At 43.1% G+C, this 24,631-nt stretch overlaps 1 protein-coding gene across 4 annotated transcripts in view; it reads right to left on the bottom strand.

Moving 5' to 3' along the window:
• The window catches only part of ARMC7 (armadillo repeat containing 7), a 268,224-nt gene that overhangs the window by 130,559 nt on the left and 113,034 nt on the right, over positions 1–24,631 (bottom strand). For all 4 annotated transcript variants that reach the window (XM_044068812.1, XM_044068809.1, XM_044068810.1 and 1 more), the window contains one exon: positions 18,085–18,228. In XM_044068812.1, coding sequence (XP_043924747.1) covers positions 18,085–18,228 — 144 coding nt within the window. The remainder of the gene's footprint in view (positions 1–18,084; positions 18,229–24,631) is intronic.

Below are 24,631 nucleotides of genomic sequence, written 5' to 3'. Positions count from 1 at the left end.
CCTGTTGCAGTGGCGGGATCTCCTCTGCCACTGGCGTCCCCTGTAGGCACCTCCTCTGGATTGATTTCTGCCTCTGGAACATCTATTCCTGCCTCTCTGATATTTAGAGGAGTCTGGAAAGGACCAATTTTTGGAAGGCCAGTTCCTGCTGAACCTTGGGGGCTGTACCTGTAAAAAAATCTTTAACTGTTTGTACAGATTTTGCCTTCTCTTCCATTTTCTTCATTACTTGTTGGGCAGGAGAACCAAATAGACTGACCTTGTCCATAGGAGCATCTAATAGCTTTGCTTTAACATGATCCGGCAAGACCTGCTCTTTCAACCATGCATGCCTTCTTATAACTGTGCCAGTCATGGCTGATCTAAATGAAGCCTCCAGTGCATCATAGCCACATTTTAAAGAATGGTTACTAACCTGCTGAATGTTATTCACCATTTCTAGAACATATTTCTTATCTAAGGAATCATCAGAGGACAGTTTCTTAGTTAACTGATCAAGCATAAACTCTTGGTATTGGATCATATGAAACTGACAGTTCAAAGCTCTAGCTGAGAGAGTAGCGGAGGTGTATACTTTTTTACCCCATCTCTCTAAGGACCTGGATTCCCTATCAGAAGGGAGAGGGTTTTTAGCTGAGGTCGAAGCTACTGCCTTAGGCCCCTGGGTGGTGACGAGTGTCCGGTACCCTGTAGAACCTGTCGGGCTTAGCAGGGGCTGGAGGTAAAGTATCAGGAGCAGTGCAAACATCATTAAATGCATCATCCACAACAGGAAGAACTGGAGGTATTGCTAAGGGCCTATGTTGTGGTAAGTGTAAAAAGGTCCTAAGCCTTTTTCTTGAATCTGAGAAATCTTGTCCCTGCCATTGGAATTGCTCTCGCATGGCATGTAAGGTTTCCCCAAAGGAAAATTCCTCAGAGGCAGAAGGAATAGATTCTTCAGCATCAGAATCTTCATAAGTAGAAAGAGGAGCCTCTGGATGGTCTGTAATGTCTGAGTCATCAGAAGAGTCATCTGAGGAGCCTGGCTCAGGGGGCTCTGCTCTAGGTCTCTTTTCTGGTGGTTGTGAGGCCCTGTCTGGGTGAGATTGGGATCCCCTTATTAGAGAGATGAGATCCTCTGCCAGAGTAAGCATTTGTGAACTGGAGCTGGGCCTGTGAGAGGGGGGCTTAACAGGCACTGATTTAGCAGTTTTGGCTGCTTTAGCCCTGGCAAAGGCCTTTATAGACATGGCTGCAGGAGGCCTAGCAGCACCACATGCTGGGGTAGAGACATCCAAAGGGATGGTGTCCGATAACTCTAGAGAAACCACATTAGAAGGCAAAATTTCAGAGGCCGATTCAGCTAGGGTAGAAGGGGCCTCGGTAGTAGTCATGGATTCGGCTGTAAATTGAACCGTTTGCTCGGTTTTGGCCGAAACAGAGACACTCGCGGTTTGCTTTACTGTGGTTTCGGCCGAAACCGCGGACCGCGAGTGTCGGCCCTTTTCTTTGCGTTTCTTAACAATTTGGGAAGTCGGAGGATCCGACGGCATAATGTACGCAAAGTCTGAGCCAAAAAACTGTTCAGCAAACTCCGACGCCTAAGCGTTCGTCGGTTGAAGGAAGCACAGGCTAAACAAGCTGCTACGTCGTGGTCTGGGCCTAAACAAGGTAAGCAGTAAGAGTGGAAATCTTTATGAGGTATTTGTTTCCCACAAGTTAAACAGTTATTTACTTTTTCTGACATCGGCTGAGGCAAGAAAGAGTCCCCAACGGGTACTTTTAGAAGTCTTCGTTGTATTCGGTAGTATTAATCTCTGGATCTGACCGACCGCACTTGCGAACAGCTTCTGCTTCGGCCACGCCGGCAAGAAAGACGGAGGAAAATGGCGTCGGCTGATGCCTTTATACCCGAAGACCAGCAGAGATGACGTCGGGTGAAGTGCGACACCAGCCGAGGCCAGACCCAGACTTTGGAATCCGGCCGACCGAAGGGCTGCCTGACGACAGGACAACCCATTTGTTAGGACTGCAGATGCATCCTTGAAGGACATCCAGGACTGCAACAGTGAATACACTCAAACATCTACATTTATGGTAAGTGTACACAACTGTACTATGTTCTTCGTGTTTCACTGTTACAATCATCACATTTGGATTGATTCCCAAAGCTGAGGAAAGGGGTGGAGGCAGTCAAGGAAACTAGGGACTGGCTAGGATGGCCTGCAAGACTGCAGAGGCAAACCCTGCTCCGGATTTAGAGAAGATAGGCAGGTGTTAATGTTTGGTGAAAGTGTGAACAGATGTCCATGTAGCAGCCTCCAGGATGTCCCTGGTGGGGACTCTTCTGAGGAAAGCTGCAGAGGTGGAAGCTGCTCTGGTGGAGTAAGTCCGGACCTCCTTTGGGGGGGGTGGGGTGGCTTTCTGTGTTTGTAGCAGAAATGGATGCAGTGTGCTATCCATTTGGAGATGTTTTTTTGAAGATGGCTTTGCCCCTGCATCAAAGCTAACCAGCAATTGATCAGACTTTCTGAAGGATTTAGTCCTGTCTAGATAGAATCTGAGTGGCCTGTGCACATCTAGAGAGTGCAAGATCCTTTCTCCCTTGTTCTGTGGGTTAGGGAAAAAGGTGGGCAAATGAATGGATTGGTTAAGAGCCACAATGGACACCACCTTGGGCATGAAGGATGGGTTAGTCCTGAGAGATACCCTGTCAGCATGGAAGATGATGATGAAGGGTTCCACAGTCATGAATGCTTGCAGCTTGGAGACGCTTCGGGCTGAAGTGATGGCCAGAAGGAAAGCAGTCTTCCAGGAGAGAAATGTTAGCTCTGCTGAAGAGGCAGGTTCGAAGGGGGGGGGAGCTTTTCCAACACAAAGTTAAGATCCCAAGCTGGGGTTGGTGCTCTTCTGGGTGGCCTCAAGTTGCTAGCCCCTCTTAGAAACTGTTTGTTCAGAGGGTGTGAGAAAAGGGGCTGCTCAGTGGGAAAATGAGCAGAGATAGCAGAGGCATGAATTTTGATAGAGGAAAAGGAGAGTCCACTGTGTAGCAGGTCAGCTAAATAATCCAGGATGAGAGGGAGGGCTGTGCCGTACTGGCTCCCTTAGCCTGAATCCAGGCGCAGAACCTTTTCCATTTGTCAGCATAAGACTTCCTAGTGCTAGGGCGTCTGGCCTCGTGTATAATACCCAAAACCTATTTGCTGAGGTTGGCAGACTGATCGGGGGTTAGGGAATAAGCCAAGCTGCCAAATTCATTGTCTGTAATTGGGGATGCATGAATTCCCCTTCCCTCTGGATTAGGAGGTTTGGAATCTGAGGGAGATTCCAAGGTGGCAGAAAGGACAGGCTCCGCAGCAAGGGGTAACAGTGCTGGTGAGGCCAGTCTGGAGCTATAAGAATTGTCCTTAGTTTTTCCTTCTTTATTTTGAGCAGTACCCTGGGGAATGAGAGATAGTGGAGGAAAGGCATAGACTGATGGATGCCCCAGGAGAAGGGCAGGGCATCCACTTTCCAAGCCATGCAGTGATGCTCCCTGGTGCAGAACATGCTAAGCTGATGGCTGGTGTGGGAGGCAGAGAGGCAGACCTTGAGGGTGCCCCTTTTCGGAGTTATTAGGGCGAAGGTTCTTCTGTTGAGCTGCCACTTGTGTAGGTCCAGAAGATTTCTGCTTAAGTGGTCCGCCAGAGAGTTAAGAGAAACGGGCAGGAGTTGTGCTAACGGGTGGAGTTGCATGGCAGAGGCTGTGTGCCAAAGGGTCATGGCCAGCCTGCACAGAGGGTAGGACTGAGTACCTCTCTGCTTGTTGATATACCACATCACAGTTGTGTTGTCGGTTTTGATCAGGAGAGCCCCTGGGGAGAGAAGGGGCTTGAAAGCTATCAAGGTGTGCTGGATGGCTATCATCTCTTTTTGGATGATGTGCAGATGGATTTGCTGTGGGCTCCATTGGCCCTGTATGCACCTACCATCCAGGTGTGCACTCCAGGCATAATCTGATGCGTCTGTGGTGAGGGTCTGGGCAACATGGGGTGGTGAGAAAGGTAGTCCTTTGTTGAGGGAGCATGCTGTTGCCCACCAAAGAAAATCTTTTCTGAGGCAAGGTATTATAGGTATAACAGTCTCAAGGTCTTGAGAGTGTTGAAACCAAAGGCTTGTAGGTACCATTGAAGTTTCCTCATATGCAGTCTGGCATATGGAAGGAGTAGAATGCAAGAAGCCATGAATCTCAGAGCTTGCAGGATTTTCCTTGCAGATAGTTGGGGTCTGGTAGCTAGTTGAGGCCGTCAAGAAGGTTTGCTTTTCTGGTGTAAGGAATGCCATCTGGGATGCTATGTGTCCAGGCTTGCTCCCAGAAATATAATCCTTTGGGTGGGTACCTGTTTGGATTTCTTTTTGTTGCTTGTGTACCCAAGGGAGGTTAGTAGGGACTTTACAAAGGCCAGGTGCTTGAGCAGCTTTTCCTAGCTGTCTGCCTGAATTAGGCAGTCGTCTAAGTATGGGTAAATCTGGATATTCCTTTGTCTGCAAAACGCAATGCCCGGAGCAGGACATTTTGTGAAAACTCTGGGAGCAGTAGATAAGCCAAAGGGAAATGCAGAGAACTGAAAATGCTGAGATCCTGCCCTGAAGCGAGGATATTTCCTGCATGATTCCCTGATAGTGATGTGGAGGTAGGCCTTCTTTAGGTCTAGGGTGGCTAACCAAGCATCCTTGGAGACCATGGGTAGCAGCTGCTAGAGGGTGAGCATTTTAAATTTTGGGATCACCAGGAAGGTGTTTAGAATGGAGAGATCGGGATGGGGTGCCAGGTGCCCTCTTTCCTGGGTACCAGAAAAAGTGTGGAGTAGAAACCTTGGCCTTTCTGTTTTGCAGGAACATGCTCTACTGTCCTCATGGAGAGCAGGGAAAGGACTTGCTTTTCTGTCTCTGCCCGCTGGTTTGGAGGTAGATCTGGGAACCCTTTTGGAGTTGGAAGGGTGTGGAAAGAAAATTTGTATCCCTGGGACACTATGTTGAGAATCCAGCGGTTGGTGGTAATTCCTCCTAGGGGGAAGTGAAGGTGGACAGAGGGAGGGGGTGAGGGAGGAGAGTCATTGTAAGTTCTTACCATAAGGGGGTGGCTTAGAACTTCCTGGTTTTGAAGTGGAGGTAGTCCACTGCTTAGATATCTGCATTCCCTGTGGTTACTGTCTGTGGGGTCTGGTTCCCTAGGGTGGACTGGGCTGAACTGACCTGGTGGAAGCAGGAAAGGACCAGTGTCTGCTGAATCTGGATGGCTGGACCTGTAAGAAATCCTTAACTGTCTGCATAGATTTTGCTTTTTCTTCCATCTTTAAGACCTCTTCTGCCTTAGTGCCAAATAAGTTGCCTTTGTGCAAGAGGGCATCCAACAATTTAGATTTAACATGGTCTGCCAAGGGCTGTTCCTTAAGCCATGCATGCCTTCTAAAGGACAGAACCGGTGAATGCTGCCCTGCAAAAGCTTCTAGGGCGTCAAAACCACAATGCAAGGTGTGTTTAGTTACTTGACTTGCAGAATGCATTAACTCTTGTAACCATTTAGATTCTGCACAAGCAGGAAAGGAAGACATTTTTTGAGGAGTTCCAGTGTATGTTGCTGAAAGTTTAGCATATGGAACTGACAATTTAGTGATCCGATGGCAACAGTAGCCGAGGTGTATACATTTTTACCCCATCTGTCTAGTGCTCGGGAATTCCTATCTGAGGGGGTGGGATTCTTAGCAGAGGTTGCTTTAATTCCTTTAGGCCCTTTAGAAATTACCTCAGGGTCAGCAGTAGGATTTTTAAAAAGAAACTTGTGCAAGTCAGGGACTCTAATACCAGTCTGGTTTTCTGGGGGCAGGAGGGAGGGTGTCAGGAGTCAAGTCAGACAACAGGAAAACATACTCTACAACATCCAGGACTGGGGGGATGACCAAGGGTCTGTGCTGTGGAAGATCTAGGAATTCCCAGAGTCTCTTTTTAGACTGAGGGTAGTCCTGACTTTCCCATTGGAAATGCTCCCTTAAAGTGCAAAGTATTTCCCCAAAGAAAAATACTCTGGGGGAGAGGCTGAAGAATAGAATCCCCTGCTTCAGAATCCTCATAAGCAGAGAGGGGTTGCATGTCTTCATACACAGATGCATCAGAGTCATCGGACTTCTGTTCAGACAAAACTACAGCGGACAGATCTCTTTCTTTTGGAAGGGGTAGCTTGGCTTCCCCTGATAAGCATGATAAGGTCTTCCGCCATTTTAAGCATTTGAGACTGAGGCAAGGAAGCAGGTGCCTGATACTGGGTCATCGGTTTCTTGGGTGTGGTTCATAACCTGGACCCAAGAAACTCTGTAGTTTTCGAAAGAGCGGTAGACGCGAAAGAAGTCGTTGGTTTGTGTCGAGAATCAGTGGTGCAAAGGACTTCCTCGGAAGCAGGAGCCTGCTCAGTGGCTCTGGACCCATCCAAGGTAGAGACGACCGCAGGATCCTTAGTCGAAGAAGAGTTTTGCGGCATACTGGACTCCAAAAGGGTCTCGGTAGTGGCGTACAAATCCACAGAAGCTGGAATCAGAGGCTGCGAAAGCACCTCACTGAGGACTGGAGAACTGAAAACTAGCTTAAGAGCATCGTCGGTAGGTTTGGACCTGTGGTCTGTCTCTGTCTTTATCTTTCCTTTTTTCTGGAAAATCTGCTGTCGGATGGCTTACCGAAGCTAAATCGGAATTAGAGGACTGTAAGCAAAAATATCTAGCCACAATAAGGACCCGACGACATATAGTTATGGAGTTGAACAAAGCACAGAAGTGACATCTGGGGATGTCGTGGTCTGGGCCTAAGCAAGTGATGCAGTAAGAATGAAAGTCTTGGTGTGGCATTTGCTTTCCACAGCCGAGACAATTGTTAGCTTTTTCTGACATAGGTTAGTGCAAGAAAAACGGATCCCCAACGGGGTACTTGGATTTAGAAGACTTCCGCTTCAATTCGGAAGATGAAACTCAGGTAGCGGTCGACCGGCACTCATGCAAACTGCTTCTGCTTCAGGCTACATGGCAAGAAAGACCGATGTTATGGTGTCTGCTGCCTTACTTTATACTACTGACGACCTGACATCAGTCCTTGAAGCGAAAGCAACCTACGCAGAAATACTAACCTCTGGTATTCGGGCCGGCCAAGGGCTACCCTGGCAGGGATAACCCAAATGTGATGATTGCAACAGTGAAACATGAAGAACATCTTCGGTTTCATTAGTTTGAGGACATTCTACTGGAATTTCAGCATATGGAATTGACAATTCAAGGCTCTTACAGCTAAAGTGGCTGAGGTGTATACCTTTTTTTCCCATTCTGTCTAAAGCTCTGCTTTCTTTTTCAGCTGGAATGGGATTTTGAGATGAGCTAGCCCTAGTTCCCTTAGGGCATTGAGTAATGACTTCCGGGTCCGCATTGAGGTTTTTAAAAAGATATTTGTGGGTGTCTTGCACCCTGTAATATCGGTCAGGTTTCCTGGGTGCTGGGGGGGGGGTCTGGTGAAAGGGCAGATTCTAGAAAAACTTCCTCCACTACATCCAGGATAGGAGGAATGGCCAGAGGTTTATGTAAGGCAGGTCAAGGAACTCTCTCGGTCTCTTCTTGGAATGAGGGTATTCTTGGGCCTTCCATTAAAAGTGTTATCTGAGGGAGTTTAAGGTTTCCCCAAAAGAAAGGTCCTCAGGGCGGGGGGGGGGGGTGGCAGACAGAATGGGGTCATCAGCATCAGAGTCCTCAAATTCTGCAAAGAGCTGGTCTTCCATGTCCGACTCCTCAAGAACAGATTCTTCTGATTCCTCGTTGGCGAGGACCTCAGGGGAGGTGTCCCTTTTTCTTTTGGCTGGGGTGGGAGGGTGGGGCTGGCTCCCCCTAAGAGTCCTCAAGTCGTCTGCCATTCTGAGCAGTTGCTGTGACTGAAGGGCAGGCTGGCTGGTTGTAGGTTGGTGGCTGGGTCCTTGGGCAGGGACCTTTTTTGGGGTAGTCTTAGGCTTGGGCCTGGACTGGTCGGTAGTGTTATACAAGGTTAGTTTAACCAGTGGTGTTCTCGTCAGTTTAAGCCTGGCTTCGGTAGTTGCAGGTGACTCAAGGGAAGCCGGTGCCTGCGAAATGGCTCCGGACCCAACCGCATGAGAAAGAGATGACATACCATCAGCGGAAGGTGGATCCGGTGGCGTACCAGACTTGAACGGGTCTTGGTAGAGGCCTGCAACGGTTCCTAGGCTAGAGTCAGGGGCTGCGAAGGCGCCTCACCGAGTTCAGCTGTAGCACTGAGATGAAAAATACCAGACTTCGACCCGAGTCGTCAGAGGGCCTAACCTTTTGAGGCCTATCTTTATTCTGGTCTTTCTTTTTTCTAGGTAAGTCAGTACCCAGCTGACTGACTGATGCCATTTCGCATTGAGAAAAAGACTCGCTAAAATACCTAGCTACAATTTCAGCTCTTCTTCTTATGGTTCTAGCATTAAACAGGGCACAGAACAGACAACCGGGGGCATCATGGTCTGGGCCTAAACAAGTGACATTGAGAGAATGGAAGTCTCGGTGTGGCATCTGCTTTCCACAACTGAGACAATTATTGACTTTCTCTGACATCAGCTAAAAGCAAGAAAAGGTTCCCCAACGGGGTACTTAGCTTTAGACGGTTTCCCTCACTCTGGCAACGGCTGACCGATGCACTTGCAAAACTGCTTCTGCTTCGGGCTCCATGGCAAGAAAGGCTAATGCAATGGCGTTGGCTGCTACCCTTTATAGCCCTGACGATCTGACGTCAGCCACAATCTCAGAACAGCCGATGCAGGAGGGAAATCCTTTACTCTGGTATTCAGGCTGGCCAAGGGCTACCCAAGCAGGGATAATCCACAAGTGATGACTGCAAGAGTGAAACACGAAGAACATCTGCAGATGCTGCCATGGAATCCAGAGCCTGCAGAATCAGTCTGGCAGGAGAAGCATCATGAGAAAGGATTTGTTTAACCTGGGACTTGACTGTGGCTACATGCTGCAGGGGTAGGGAAGCAATCCGACTTACAGTGTTCATATGAGCACCGAAAAACTCCAGGCTCTGAACCAGTAGTAGCTTTGATTTTGATATGTTGACTGTAATGCCTTGAGATTGGCAAATTTGGAACAAATAGTCCCTGGACTGTTCTAGGAGATGTTTGGCTGGAGTGGTGAGGAGACAGTTATCTAAATATGGAAACACCTGGAATCCTTGCAGTCTCAAGTGAGCTGCTACCACTGCCATACACTTGTTAAACACTCTGGTTGCTGCAGTGAGTCCAAAGGACAGGGCTGGAGCGAGTCCAAACGGCAGGACTCTGAATTGATAGTCTCTGGTTCCCAGCCAAAAGTGCAAGTGTCTACTGGTTGTCTATTTTGATGCGATAGTAAACATCCTGAAGACTGATTTACACAAGAACAGTTGGACATGCTCAGAGGCAGAATGGACTGAACCATAACCATTCAGAACTTTGACTTCCTCACATATAGGTTCAGACTTACCTCCTCTTTGATTCCTTGAGAAAGTTCGCTGAGAGGTAGAAAAGTGAATCCCTATGACAGGCAAGGTCTTTCCTTCCTGTTCACTGTGGGAAAGTGTTTCCAACACAGAGGGGCCAAATAAGGAGGTTCTATCAAAGGGAGCATTGATAAAAGAAGACTTGAAAGGTTCTGCAAAATCACCTAGCCACATCCAGGTAGGTCCCCTTATGGCAATGCCTGATCCAGCAGCCCATGAGGTACCTTCCTCTACATGCAAAATTAGCCTCATGAATGCATACGATAGAGATAAAAGAGAGGCAAGCTCTGAGGGTGATATATTCTAATCCATGGAGACATGGACTCAGAGACTTTGAAAGTTCCTTTGTCAAATCCCTCTGCAGTCTTGTAAAGTGCACCAGATAGTTCAGGGACCACAATGCAATGGTTGCGGAATCAAATATGCACTTACCAAATCTGTCCAGCACCCTGGACTTTGTTAGGTGGGTGGACAGAGGAGCTCTGCTCTGTCCTGCAAGCTCCTTCTTAGTGGCTTACTCCAATGTGGTCTTTCAGAAGGACTAAAATCCTGTTTGGTTGAGGAGGTATCCATTCAACAGAATCTAGTTTCTTCCATGCCCGTCAAGAGACTAGATCGATAAGCTCATTGGCCAGGGGAGTCGCCCAAGATGAAGACGGGCCAGAACCAAAAGCTTCCATGAATACTGACTCCTTAGGGGTTGGGTTATCCGAGGACTGAAAATGTCTCCAAAAGGAGATGTCATCAGATGATTATCTGGGGGACCCTTCCATCCCTTCGAAGTTGGTATCTTCGATGAGGGATTCCGTAAAGGAATCTATGCACCTCCTTTTGCACTTTCTCTTTTGGTGAACCTCATCAGTGGGATGCTCTGGAGAGGTGTCTGAAAAGAGGGGTAGCTTCTTCTTTGGGGACCATGTGGACGTTACATAGTATTGGCTGTTCCTGTGGAGTAGGTCTGATGGGAGCAGAGCTCAGAACCAAAGAGGGATAAGGTGTAGGATCTGAAGAAACATGAGAGACTGGATCTCTTGCATGAGAAAACTTCCTCTCCCCAACCTCAAAGGCTGATGGACCTGGGGAAGCAGTGGCCGGCCTCACTGCAGCAGAGACCTCCAAAGCAGGCAAGCCAGATCCATGTCTTGAGGAGGGAGACAAAACTACCTAATGCCGTGGTTCTGAGGAGCAAGGAAGGCTCCATTAACACTGAAGTCAATCACAGCCCCATGGATATGACGCTGATGCTTCAGCTCTGAGATTCAACCAGAGCCAAGGGAACAGGAGCAGAACTGGTCAGGGAGAAAGTCAGGGTCAAAGAAGCTATTCTCTTCGGCTCTGACACTTGTACTCTCGGGACTCTCTGATCCTGAGGCTTCAAACTGAAGGATGAATCAGAGAAGAAGACACAAAAGTATGTGAGGTGGATACTCATGCATCCGATGGGAGACAGACAGTGTTACCCCCCATCTGGATCTGAGCTGTGAGGAACTTCCTCATAATCCTATCCACTTCTTCTATAGACAGACTCCCGGAGGACCTCATGGATGAGGTGGTAGACAGAGGTCTGGAGTGCTTCCTTGGCATTTACATAAGGGAGTGGAGCAGAGGAGATATAGGATCTATGACCAACTCCAGCGAACCTCAGATCAGATTCGATGGTTTTGGATCCATGGGTTAAGCAGGAGGGGTACAAGAGATGACTATTGGATCTGAAGCCTTAGGATCTGTAGATTTCTTCTTAGACCTCAGAATCTTCTGTAGAGGCTTCAAGGATGAAGAAATCTTCTGAGACTTCGGTGGGGATTTTTTTCTGTGCTCCAAAGGAGCTCTGGAAGATTTGCTGGAGGTTTGAACCCCAGAGGAAGAAGATGATGCAGGTGGTAGTAACCATTAAGGGCTAGTTTGTTTAACCTGTCCGCTATAGCCCTGTAGTTAAACCCAAACACAAATGGTACAGTTTGTACCTACGTGTGCTGCTCCTAAGCAATAAAACACACTCCCTGTGGGCATCTGAATTAGGGATTTTGTGCCCACAGAAAGTGCATGTTTTTAAAAAGTACAGTTTTGTACCTACCATAAATGTAGATGTTCGAAGATCCACATTGCTGCAGTCCTGACACTTGGGTAGTCCGCTGTCCACGGTCGGCCCGAATATCAAAGTATAAGGCTGACGTCGGTCATGGCGCATTTAACTGACGTCAGGACGTCAGGGTACAAATGCGCATGACCGGCGTCATATCCTCAGTCTTTTCTTGCCCCAGATGTCAGAAGACCTTAAAAACAAAGGTCAAAACCAAAAGACAGCAAACAAATAACCAACCACCCTTGCACTAACTATATGTACAATACAAATACAATATACACAATATGTACAACCCAACCCACACAACCACCTCCAACTACAGAGGGGAAGGAGGGAGGGTAAATTGGACTGCAGCAATGTGGATCTTCGAACATCTACATTTATGGTAGGTACAAAACTGTACTATGTTCTTCATCTCACATTGCTGCAGTCCTGACACTTGGGTAGAATCCTAAAGCAGAGGTAAGGGAGGATGGCTAACTATAAGGAAGCAGGAGCTGCCAAAATGCCCTGCAAAACCGCAGTGGCAAACCAGCCCTGGACTTAGAGTAAAGTGGCAGGTGATAATGCCTAGAGAAAGTATGCACAGAACTCCAAGTAGCTGCCTCCAAAATATCCTTGGTTGCCACTCCCTCAAAAAGCTGTTGAAGTGGCAGTAGCCCTAGTGGAATGAGGCCTAATCCCAGCTGGAACCTCCTTGCCATGATGGGAATAACAGAAAGCAATGCAAAACCCAATCCACTTAGAAATAGTTTGTTTTGACACAGGCTTGCCCTGAGAACTCAAAGCAAAAGAAATAAACAACTGCTGAGACTGCCTGAACCCTTTAGTTCTGTCCAAATAATAACGCAACTGCCTGTGTACATCCAAAGTGTGCAAAATCTTTTCCCCCTTATTTTGGGGATTTGCATAAAAAGTAGGCAAATGAATAGTCTGGTTTAAAGCCACACTAGAAACCACCTTAGGCATAAAGGAAGGATTAGTACGTAATGATACCCTATCCTTATGGAAAATCAAGAAAGGCTCAACTGCCATAAGGGCCTGTAATTCAGAAACCCTTCTTGCAGAGGTAATGGCCAACAAAAAAGCAGTCTTCCATGATAAATATTTCAACTCAGCAGTAGCTGCAGGCTCAAAAGGTTGTAGAGTGAGTTTCTCCAACACAAAATTGAGATCCCAAGCAGGAGTAGGAGCTCTTCGTGGGGGTCTTATATTCTTTGCCCCTCTAAGAAATTGCTTGAACAAAGGATGAGAAAACAATGGCGGGTCGCAATCATAGTGAGCTGAAATTGCTGCAGCATGAACTTTAATAGAAGAGAAAGACAGACCTTTGTCTAGTAACTCAGTAAGATATTGAAGAGCCACACACAAATTAGGCTCAGAAACATCAAAATCTTTTGCTGCACTCCAACATAAAAATCTCTTCCATTTATCAGCGTACACTTTCCTTGTACTAGGCCTTCTAGCTTCCAAAATAACATTCAAAACTTGCTGAGGAAGTGGAGGCCCATTATGGTTCAAAACAGAATATGCCAGGCTGTTAGGTGCAGAGAGTGAAGCTTGACATTGAGCAAATGGCTGTCCTCCTGTGACAACAGGTGTGGAATCAAGGCAAAGGCCATGGAGGCTTCCGTGCTAGACTTCTTAGTAATGGGTACCAGTGCTGTCGAGGCCAATCTGGAGCTATTAAAATCATCCTTGGCTTGTCCTGTCTGACCTTCAGAAGTACCTTTGGGAGGAGAGGCAGAGGTGGAAAGGCATACACATGAAGATTGCTCCAATTGAAAGAAAGAGCATCCACTCTCCAAGCTGTGGGATGAAACCTTTTTGTGCAAAACTTTGGCAGCTGATGGTTTAGTGGAGAAGCGAACAGATCTATGTCTGGAGTTCCCCATGACACTGTCAATTTCTGAAATACACGAGGATCCAATTTCCACTCGTGGGGATCCATAATTGCCTGCTCAACACATCTGCTAAGGAGTTCTGTGCTCCTGGCAGAAACCTTGCCTGAAGATTGAGCTGTAAACTGAGAGCAGTCTCCCACAAAATCATTGCTTGCCTGCATAGAGGATAAGAATGCGTTCCCCCTTGCTTGTTGATGTGCCACATGACAGTTGTGTTGTCTGTTAGAATCAACACCTGTCCTGGAAGAAGGAATTCCTTGAAAGCTATTAATGCAAACTGGACTGCTAACATCTCCTTCATGTTGATATGTAGATGTTGTAGTCTGACAGGCCACTTGTTTTGTATCCACTTTCCATTTAGATGAGCTCCGCAAGCTTTGTCCGAGGCATCTGTCGTTAAAATCTGACTTGCCTCTGGCCGGGTCACAGAGAGTCCCTTGTTTAGGTGACATTCCTGAGCCCACCACAAAAATTCCTTCTGAATGCAAGGTATTATTTGAATGACAGTGTCCAGATCCTGGCAGTGCTGTGTCCATACATTTTTGAGATACCATTGTAGCTTCCTCATATGCAGTTTGGCATTGGGAAGCACCAGAATACAAGATGCCATGAACCCTAAGGCTTGAAGGACTGTCCTTGCAGTCAGCCCGGACTGATGAGATAGTTGATGGAAGTAAAGGGATAGACTCTTGTTTGTCCGGGGTTAAAAAGGCCATATAGGCTGCTGTATTCAGTCTCACACCCAGAAAGCACATGTCTTGAGAGGATACTAGACTGGACTTTATTTCGTTCACAGAATACCCTAGGCATCTTAGCACTGCTATCACATATTCCAAATGATGAAGAAGCTCTTCCCTTCCTTGAGCCAGAATTAGGCAGTCGTCCAAATAAGGATAGATCTGTATTCCTTTTAGTCTGAAGAAAGCTATCACTGGAGCCAGAACTTTCGTGAACACTCTGGGCGCAGTAGATAAGCCAAAGGGCAATGCAGAGAACTGATAGTGAGAAGTCCCAGCTCGAAAACGCAGATACTTTCTGCAACTGAGTCTGATAGGAACATGAAGGTAAGCCTCCTTGAGATCCAAAGTTACCATCCAATGATCTTTGCCCAGCAGAGGTAAAAGCTGCTGCAACGTCAACATTTTGAACTTGGGAATGTCCAGATAAGTGTTGAGGATAGATAAATCCAAAATTGGTCTCCACGTGTTCCCCTTCTTTGGTACTAGGAACAGGCGAGAATAAAATACTAGGCCCACTTCTGGCAGAGGGACCGGCTGTATGGCCCCTAGTTGGAGCAACAGAGAAACCTGTTTGTGAGCCTCTATTCTTTGTTGAGGAGGAACGTCTGGCATGCCTTTGAAAGGAGGCAAGGTATGGAAATAAAACCTGTAGCCGTGGTGTATGATATGCAATACCCATCTGTCCTGGGTAATTAAACTCCAATTTTCTTTGAAAAGTGCCAACCTTTCTCCCAAAGGTGCTGCCAGACGAGCAGGCTCTGGCAGCTGAAAAGGTAGGTCATTGGGTCTGCTTACGAAAGGACTGACCCCTGCCCTCACCCGAAGCCTGTGCAGGAGAACTCCCTGTCCTAGGCCTGAAAGAGCCCTGAGCTCTGCCCTTACCACGTCTAGATCTACCCCTAGACTGGGAATCATAAGAAGGATACGTCCACCCCTTAGTAGGCCAATTTCTACTAAACTTTGGAGGCTGGACCTGCAAAAAATCTTTAACAGTCTGCATAGACTTAGCCTTGTCTTCCATTTTCTTCAAGACTGTCTCAACAGGAGGACCAAACAACACGTCAGATTGTAAAGGAGCATCTAAAATCCTTGTTTTAACATGTTCAGACAAATTCTGATCCCTCAGCCAGGCGTGCCTGCGAAGAACAGTCCCAGTGGCAGCCACCCTAGACGAGGCCTGTACAGCATCAAAACCACATTGCAAAGAATGCTTACCCACCTGTTCAGAAACATGTACTAAATCTTGCAACTCTTTACAATCAATACCTACTGCCAGAGCATCAACCTTAGACTTCAATTGTGAAAGGAGATAGTTTTGGTATTTCAACATGTGAAACTGGCAATTCAGAGCCCTCATAGCAAGAGTGGAAGAAGTATAAACTTTCTTTCCCCATCTATCCAAGGCCCTAGCCTCCTTGTCTGTAGGAACCGGATTCTTAACAACAGAAGCCTTAACACCCTTAGGCCCCTGGCTAACAGTTTCTGGGTCTGCCCTAGGACTCTTAAAAGATACTTATGAACTTCAGGCACCCTGTAATACCTATCCCGCTTAACAGGAGCAGGAGGCAAAGAATCAGGATTAAGAGAAGCCTCTGTAAAAACATCTTCCACTACATCCAAAACAGGAGGTATAGCCAAAGGCCTATGCTGGGGTAAAAACAGAAATTCCCTAAGCCGTTTCCTGGAATCAGAGAAGTCCTGACCCTCCCACTTAAAATGCTCTCTCATGGAATGAAGAGTTTCTGAAAAAGAAAAATCCTCAGGAGGAGTAGCAGAAGGAGTAGAATCATCCACATCAGAATCAGAATAAGGAGAGTACTCCTGTAAGTCTTCAGCCGAAGACTGAAACATCTGAAGCTTGCTCAAAACCCCCCAGCTCAGGCTCCATCCTAGGTCTCTTAGCAGGAGGGGGCATAGAACCCCTAATCAAAGTAATCAAATCTTCTGCCATTTTAAGCATATGCTTCATGGGCATAGTACCTGAAGAGCTAGGGGTAACACCAACTGAAGCTAAACCTGGCCTGCTCCTGGGAGAAGCCTTAGAAACAGAAGGAGAGGGCCTAGCCACCTTAGGAAGGGAGGGGAGTATAGTAACCTGAGACGCCCCCTCAGCCTGACTTGCCTCCTGAGAGGCCACATCTTGCAATAATAAGGTCTCACTCTGGGAACACAAAGAAATCTCCGGTGGAGCCACCGGCTCCACCGACACCTCTAAAGAACCGGCGTCCGTACAGACGGTTCTTCTAGCCTAGGCTTAACTGCCTTGTCCTTGCGCTTCTTGAGAAGCGGGCGTCGGAGCATCCGGCGGCATTTTATAATTGCACCGCTTCCCAAAGACTAACCTTGCACAATCCAACCTTCTCTTTATAGTGCGTTTATTAAATCTAGCACAAGAGCGACAGCCAACAACGCCGTGCTCAGGCCCTAAGCAAGGAATACACAAAGTATGATAATCTCTATGCGGTATCTGTTTCCCACAAGAAGCATAATTATTAACTTTTTCTGACATCCGTAAATGACTGAGGCAAGAAAAACTAAAATATTCTAACGGGTACTTAGCCAACTTTGAACTCTGTCTGAAACTTCTAAATCGAAAAATCTCAGAACGCCAACCGGCACTTGCAATGCTGCTTCTGCATCGGACCATGCGGCAAAAAAGACTGAGGATATGACGCCGGTCATGCGCATTTGTACCCTGACGTCCTGACGTCAGTTAAATGCGCCATGACCGACGTCAGCCTTATACTTTGATATCCGGGCCGACCGTGGACAGCGGACTACCCAAGTGTCAGGACTGCAGCAATGTGAGATGAAGAACATCCTGTAGGATTTTCAGCCATAATAGAAACCGTAATCTACAGAAAAAAACAAGCAAGAAAGGAGTGAAGAAATATAGATTATTATTTTTATTATTTAACTACAATAAAAAAAGAAACTACTAACAAAGGTATTAAATAATACCCTGTTAAATAGGGTAGGAAAATAAAGAAAGAGAGGAAAGGAAAGAGTAGCAACAATGGTAATTAAGAAATGTACTTTCTACAAGTAATAACGCCAATCGCAGAAAACACAAACTTACAGGGAAGTAAAGATTTTAAATATATTAGAAATATGGAAGAAACCGGTAATTTTCAATGAAGGAAATATACTTACAACTATTCTAAACACCTAACAAATGCTCAGAGAAAGGATCTAAGGAACTGGGAATGGACTAGGGCATTAAAGACTGAGGGAGGAGCTCGAGAGTTGGATCCAAGAATGTGACAGAGTCAGATCTGAGGGTGGATGCATGACCCATACGTTGAGGAAGAATGAAAAAAAGGACAACATCAGATCAATAATGTAAGAAAATAATGAAAACACCACTACGGTTTGTTTTCTTTCTGCTTAATGAATCTGTCTCATTACGAAAACTGTGATTTAATAATGATAAAAAGAACTGTCCAGGGCTAGTCTGTACCTAAACAGGGAGGGAGTGCTGCAGAAAGAGATTTATGGTTGTAGTACTTAAGAAATGACAAAGAAAATCTGGTCAATGAGACAGTAACAGGAGTGTTAAAAACCTAATATCAATGCACAGAAAATATGTTAAAATGTCACTGCTAGTAGTTTTTATGAACAGAAACACACAATATACAGTGGCAACATTGGCACAAACCACATACAGTGGAAACACTGGTTCCAACTATGCACCATTTTACTACATTAAGTATTGGAGAGAAATTAGTTCCAAGTGCTTTACCAGTGATACCCTTATTAAAACAATACAATGCGTTTCCCACTCCCTTCCCACCCCAGTGACCTAACATGACAAATCAGATTGTGTACCTACCAATTCCAAATTCTACAAAAGCTTCATTTTCTTCTGTAAGCATGTCTAGGAAAAGGTCAATGACCTGCAGCTGTCGTAAATATTGGTAGTTACTGGGGTTATAGGCAAAATTTGCCAAGTTTGCAAGCACCTGTTCTTTAGCCTCTGTATCAAGAAAATGAGAGAGAAAAGATACACATTTCAGAACTACTCCTTCATAACTAAATATCTATGTTTAAAATGCTGCAGAGCATTAAAAATAAAATGACACTCGGGTTTTCTTCAAGAATTCATATAAATAAAAAGGCACATTTCAAACAATTTTTCTCCAAATCTCTTGAAACTTACCTAGCCGGTAACCTGAGCATTAAATCTCAGAATGTATTTAGAAAGTCATATTTTGACTTCACTTGATGTCCACACAGACATTTTTTTTTTACAATTTTCATTTAAAAAAAGATGAGGTCTCCAAGGCCATTCTTCTGAAGTTGCAGTCTGCTGTGCTATACGCTTAAAAATACTAGATGACAAAACAGGCAAAGACTGTTACTCATTAGAAAATAAAGAATATCTATCAGCCCAATACAGTTTGTTCTACTCTACTCCTTACTACAATGCAAGCCACCAGATTCTGAGTACTAAACATGACATTTTAGGAGCTGGACAGCAAGTTCTGGGACAGATGGAAAGCTCTCTCACAATACAGAGTGAGGTCTTCCACTGGAGGAGTATCCTTGTGGATATCAGAATGCTAGCCAAAGGTATACAGCTTAGCTGAACCTGCTTGACATCAGCACACTGTCAGATGGCATAGAGGGTATAGCATTCATGTGGTCAGTGTTTGCATGCAATGGATCTTCAGCATGGAAGAAATGCCTAGGGACTGAATAATAAAATAGTGAAAAATGTTTGCCACTTGTGGATGATGGACACTAAGTGCTTTACTCTCTTTCCCCATTAATCCAGCAATAAGCATGATTGCCAAAAGACTAATCTGAATCTCCTAGAAATGAAGGACCTGCCACTGGGGTGATGTTGGGTGCAATGTGGCATCAATATATGGGCCTGCATTCATTAACAGCTAACGAACCCTGTTGAATCTAAGCAAATATTAAACTCTAAATATGGCTTCCAGAAGGGATTTTTAGTCAACAGAGTCACAAATTCTGTATGAAATGTTCTAAACAATGGACAGATGGTATCTGGCTTACTCCTCGAAAGGACACTGGCTTTTGATGCAAACAGTCAAGCAGACCTTGTCGAAAGGCCATTTTTGTTAGGTATGCATCAAAACAACTTAAAAAGGCTCAACAGCTTCCTTAAAGACCACTTACATTGTTAGGTGAAGTAATGAATGCTTTTCATGGCTTATGAATGAGAAAAACAAAATCCCCTGGGATTCAGTTCTTCGAATTTTACTTTTCAGTTTGAATACAAATCTTATCAGATCAATACAAGGATATCCAAGCTATCTTAATTCTGCCAACAAATTGCATTTATATGTATGGCTGAACCCCAAGCATTGGCTCAGAAGAGATTATGTGTTGATTTCACACACAGACACACAATACTACGGTTATATCAACTGTTAAGAGTTTTCAAAAAGTTTTTCAGTTTTTATATATTTTGCTCCAAAACCATGTATTCTGTAGAAATATTACCACAGTACTATCATCTCCTTCCTTATCTATTTTCACCAATACTGGCAATGTGATAACAGGTACTAGCAAAAAATAATAATGGTTAATGCTACATTCTAGTCAATGAAATCTCTCAGGGGAAACTTCTGGTGCTCTAAGAAGATAGGTTCCTCAGTTGCTTTACAAATAAAGTTTTTAAATAGTGAACTAAAGGTGTGGAACTCATCCTATAACAAAATGATTTATATGATTTGAAGAAAGACAAAAGAAAAACTGAGTGTGTCTACATAAAATTTATGTCAACTGAAGAAGCCAAGAGAGTTATACACAAGTGAGATACGTTTCTGAGAAGAAGGTGCATCAGATGGTAGATGCTATGAACCCACATATACATGCCACTGAAAAGCTGCAAAAGGAGCAGACTTATTAGAAAGAGAAGTATGACCTCTTGTTGAACAAGGTGGAGAGTTTGAAAGAGTTAGGTAGCTATGGAAGATTGATCCTGCAGAAAAAAAAAAAACACAAATATGGATTACTGACATACCTGAGACAGCAAAAGGAATGGACCCTAGTTTGTACATTCGAAATACATTAGCTAATGGGACGGGGGTTACATACTACACAGATTAAAATGATGTGGACTCCGACTGTATATGCTGACTGGGACTCAAACAAGACATATATTGCTGAGATTTGAGACACAAATCAAAACATCAAAGTAGTCTCTGTTATGGAGATAATGGAAAACATAAAATGGGAGATTTCTTATCAGAATTACTCATTTATCACTAGAAAGCAAATGGCACACTTTGTGGTGGGCATGAGAGAATGCAGAAAGAGAAGTTGAAATTCTGTTTGCTCTATCCAGCTGTGTTTTAAGGGTTCCTTCTGAGTGGTTTTAAAAGATTTACTGAATCGAAGGAAGTGATTAGGACTACAAGATAGTAGAAGCTAAATGGCAAGGACATTGTGGATTTAAGTGTAAAGCCAGTAGCTGCCAAAGAGGGGTATGAAGCAGAGAAGTGAAACTGGGTAGCAGTGTGGAATAAACTGCAAACATTTTGGAGATAATTGCAAGGAGAAGATCTGGGGACATTTACAGTTCATAAGAAAGAAGCAAAAGTCAACAAGTAGCCTGTTCAAAAAAGCTAGATGAAAGAAAAACAAACAGTTTTATATTTATATAAAACTAATTTTATATTTGTTTTTTATATTTGTTTTTCCCTTGTTAAAAATAAGGAGCAATAAAATGCTGCTATAAATTATTGGTGGATAAAAGGCTTGCTTTGTCTGAAATTTTTTTGTTCATTTTAGTTCCGTGGTGATTTTGGTTGTGGGAGCTTCTATCTCCACGTTGCATAAGCTAGGATACAATCAGCCTCACAGGAAAAAAAATTGGCAAATTGTGAGAGATATTGACTCTCTCTCACTAGGTTGTCTGGTTAAAAGCTAAAAAAATATTTATGTGGGGAGGGGGTGCACTTAAGAGTTTTGAAAATGTATTACAATAAATTATACATTTAATGTAATAAAGTTTGAAAACTGAAAGCTGTGCTTCATATGAACTGAAGATGATTTAATGGATGCTGCAATACATAGCATAGCATTTGCAGCAGTCTTAGGATGAAGGTATAGGGACAAAATATATGTAAAGTTGAGACCCTATCCAAAGTTATATCAATTTTTTTTAACTTTTGTTAATCAGGTTAATCCCTCTAGGCTACTGGACTCCTTTCAGGAGAGGCCTAAGGTGAAAGTTATACTGTTAAAGGAAATTTGGCCAGGCATCAGGGAACTTCCCCTACTCTTTGCAGTAGGGGAAGAGATTACACATCCTGACTTCCTGTTTCCTGTCCAGGCATGGAGGCAGCCAGGAGGAACAGGGACAGCCAAGGCAATTTGGAAGTTAAATGTGTTGATAATGAAGAAAAATGGTAGAATCTCTTCCAGAAATGTTTTCAGGCAATGTGGGAGCAGGGAAAACGTTGTCTGCTGATGGTGAGGAGCTCATGAAGGCGATTGAGATAAATGCAGTGGTGGAGATGGATTCAGAAGAAATTTTCCAGAAAAACCTGTTTGAAATGGCAGAAAAATGTGTCATTTCCATCCTCCAGTTGGGAGGGCTGCGGGATGAGTATCTGGAGGAGCTAGTTAACCAGAGTGAGCCAGAAAGTGGAACTGCTACATCCTGTAGTGACATTATTAAAAAAAAAAAGAGAAGAGGGAGTAAGAGAAGGAAAACAGCCAGAGAAGGTTCCAGAAAAAAAAAGTCCTGTGCTCAAATTGTGGAAGAAGGAGCTAAGGGGCACAGAAAGAAAGAAAGTAAAGAAAAATAAGTTGTTCGGGTGAGCAGTAAAAAAGAAAGGCCTGGACAGATATGAGGTATGGGACAATGTTACTGCACCTCTGGGAGTAAAAGCTGAAGAGGTAAGAGTTTTCATTTTAATTAACAAATTGTTACTTGTTTTCTGAAACTGGCCAGGCTATGAAAAACTTTTTGGGGCCTATGAAAAAAAGAAAGCAGACTTTCCATAGTCATAATATGTTGTACAAGCCTTTTTCAGAGAAAAAAGAAAGTCTTAATTGCTGAAAACATATAAAGAAGTGGTAAACACTATTAAAATCTATGATGAAACAGGATTATGGACTGGGGGTTGGGAATGTGGAATAATTTTAAAAGTGGAAAATGACATTGTGATACACACACCTAGTATTATTAATGTGCATGGCAATAGAAGTTTTGTGAGGCACAGAGGACAACCTAAGACTTGTTATTTTTGTGGAAAAATTGATCATTTAATGAGGGTGACAAAGATGAGGTTTTTTATGTGGTCAGACAGGTCATAATGCAAGAAATGCGAAGTGAAATGTAATTCTGGACATTCAAGGTTAGAATGTGAGGTAGAAATACAAAGAAATGAAAATAAAAATTAAGTTATACAAAAAAAAAAAAAAAAGTTAAAAACAATGCTATACAAGAACACACAAGAAAAACACAGAAATGGTATTTAAATTTAAAGGGAAATACAAAGAGAAAGAAAAAGAAAGATGAAACAGGTGAAGAGGAGTCAGAGTGGCATATAGTAAAAGGCACGAAAAATTCAATAGTAAAGAGTCAGGGAAAGAAAAAGCTAATTTAAAAACATAATGGTAAAAGAAAATAAGAAATGTAAGGGATAAAATTATTCTAATAACTGTTCTATAAAGCTGAAAATATTCGCTTTGAACACGAGCACTATGAATATTAAGCGAAGAATTAGTATTTTACAATGGTGTGCAACAGTAGATGCTCAAATAATAGTGTTAGAAGACATTAGAATGCAAACAGAAGTAAGGGTGCAAACAGAAAAAACGTGGAATGGTACTATTACTTGGAATACAGGTAAAGCGACATGTTCAGGTATATGTATACTATGCCAAGAAAATATTAGATATTACAACAGTAGAACTGGGCCGAATAACAGTAGTAGATACTGGATATTACAACAGTAAAATTGGGCCGAATAACAGTAGTAGATAGAAAATATGTATATAGACTAACAGCTTTATATGCATGTGAGACAAAAAAAGAAAGAGAAACAATGTTTAAAAGCATACCTAATTATGCATGTTTTAACATTGATATAATAATGACAGGTGATTTTTAATTGTAATTTGAGAAATAAAAACAATAGTTGTGATGTTAAAATGGTTACGGACATTATGAAAGTGGAAAATTAAAAATATGGGAAAATAAACACTGGACTTACAAAAGAAACGAAATTAAGACAGAATTTGTTTATTTTTTTATATCAGAAGGCCTAAAAATACACAAAAAGGAATCTCTGATCATGTGGCGATTTGGATAAGAATTCATGAAAATGAGGAATATATTAAAATAGGAAAAGGCATAAAAAGAAAAAATTAAAGTTAGATTCAGGAAAAAGAAAAGCAATTACTGAATTTTGGCAACATATCAGTATGAGAGAATTTTTTTACGAAAATTGGACAATATGGTGGATTCAATTCAAAAAGAAATACAAAAAAATTTTTAGAATGTATAGAAAAGAAAAGTAAAAAAGACAAAAAATGGAATACAAAATATTAAGTAAAAAAAAAATTTAAAGACTTGATGGAGAAGAAAAAAATCGCTTTATGAGAAAGAAAAAATTATATGGAAATCAAGATAGTGTTAATAAATTGTTATATAAGCAAAAATATTGCTTACAAGGAAGAAGCAGCAGCACCATACTTAATGTAAAATAGTAAAAGAAGGCAAGAAAATAAAATAATTAAACATTAAAGAAAAAAAGTTAAAAACAAGGATAAATATATGAAATAATTAAAGAATATGTATTAGATTTATATACTAAAAAAGTTAACATAGAACAGATTTATAACAGTGAAAAATTAAACAAGGAAGACAATGAATATTTAGAGAGAAGAATACATATAAATGAACTGAATGAGATCTTGAAAGATATTAATGTTAATTCAGCTACAGGTTTGGATGGAATTGAATATAGTATGTATAAAGAAATGTATTTACAAAAGTAATTTAAGTATAAAGAAATTTTCACAGGTATGATAAAATTTATATTAAAGAAAGGTGATAAAGATGAAACAAAAAACTGGAGACCAATTACACTAAACACAGATTATAAAATTTTAATAAGAATAGTAACTAAAAGACTACAATGTAAAACAGAAAGATTATATGATCAGAATTTGTTTGGGAGAAAAGGAAAGGGGAGTCAAGACCTACTGTGGATAATAAGGGAAGTAACTGATGATATTACTAATAAAAAGGAGGAAACAAAAATCATGATAGGCGATGTCAGTAAGGCATATGATAACATTCAGTATAAAGCATTATGGGGAATTTTACAAGCATACAAAATAAGTGAAAAAATATTACAAGTAATTAAATCAGTACATGAAAAGAATTG

This window comes from Protopterus annectens, chromosome 4.part0 (assembly GCF_019279795.1).
Source record: "Protopterus annectens isolate FY-2018-M chromosome 4.part0, PAN1.0, whole genome shotgun sequence".
NCBI classification, from domain to species: Eukaryota; Metazoa; Chordata; order Ceratodontiformes; family Protopteridae; genus Protopterus; species Protopterus annectens.
This window is presented reverse-complemented; position numbering and strand designations above follow the sequence as displayed.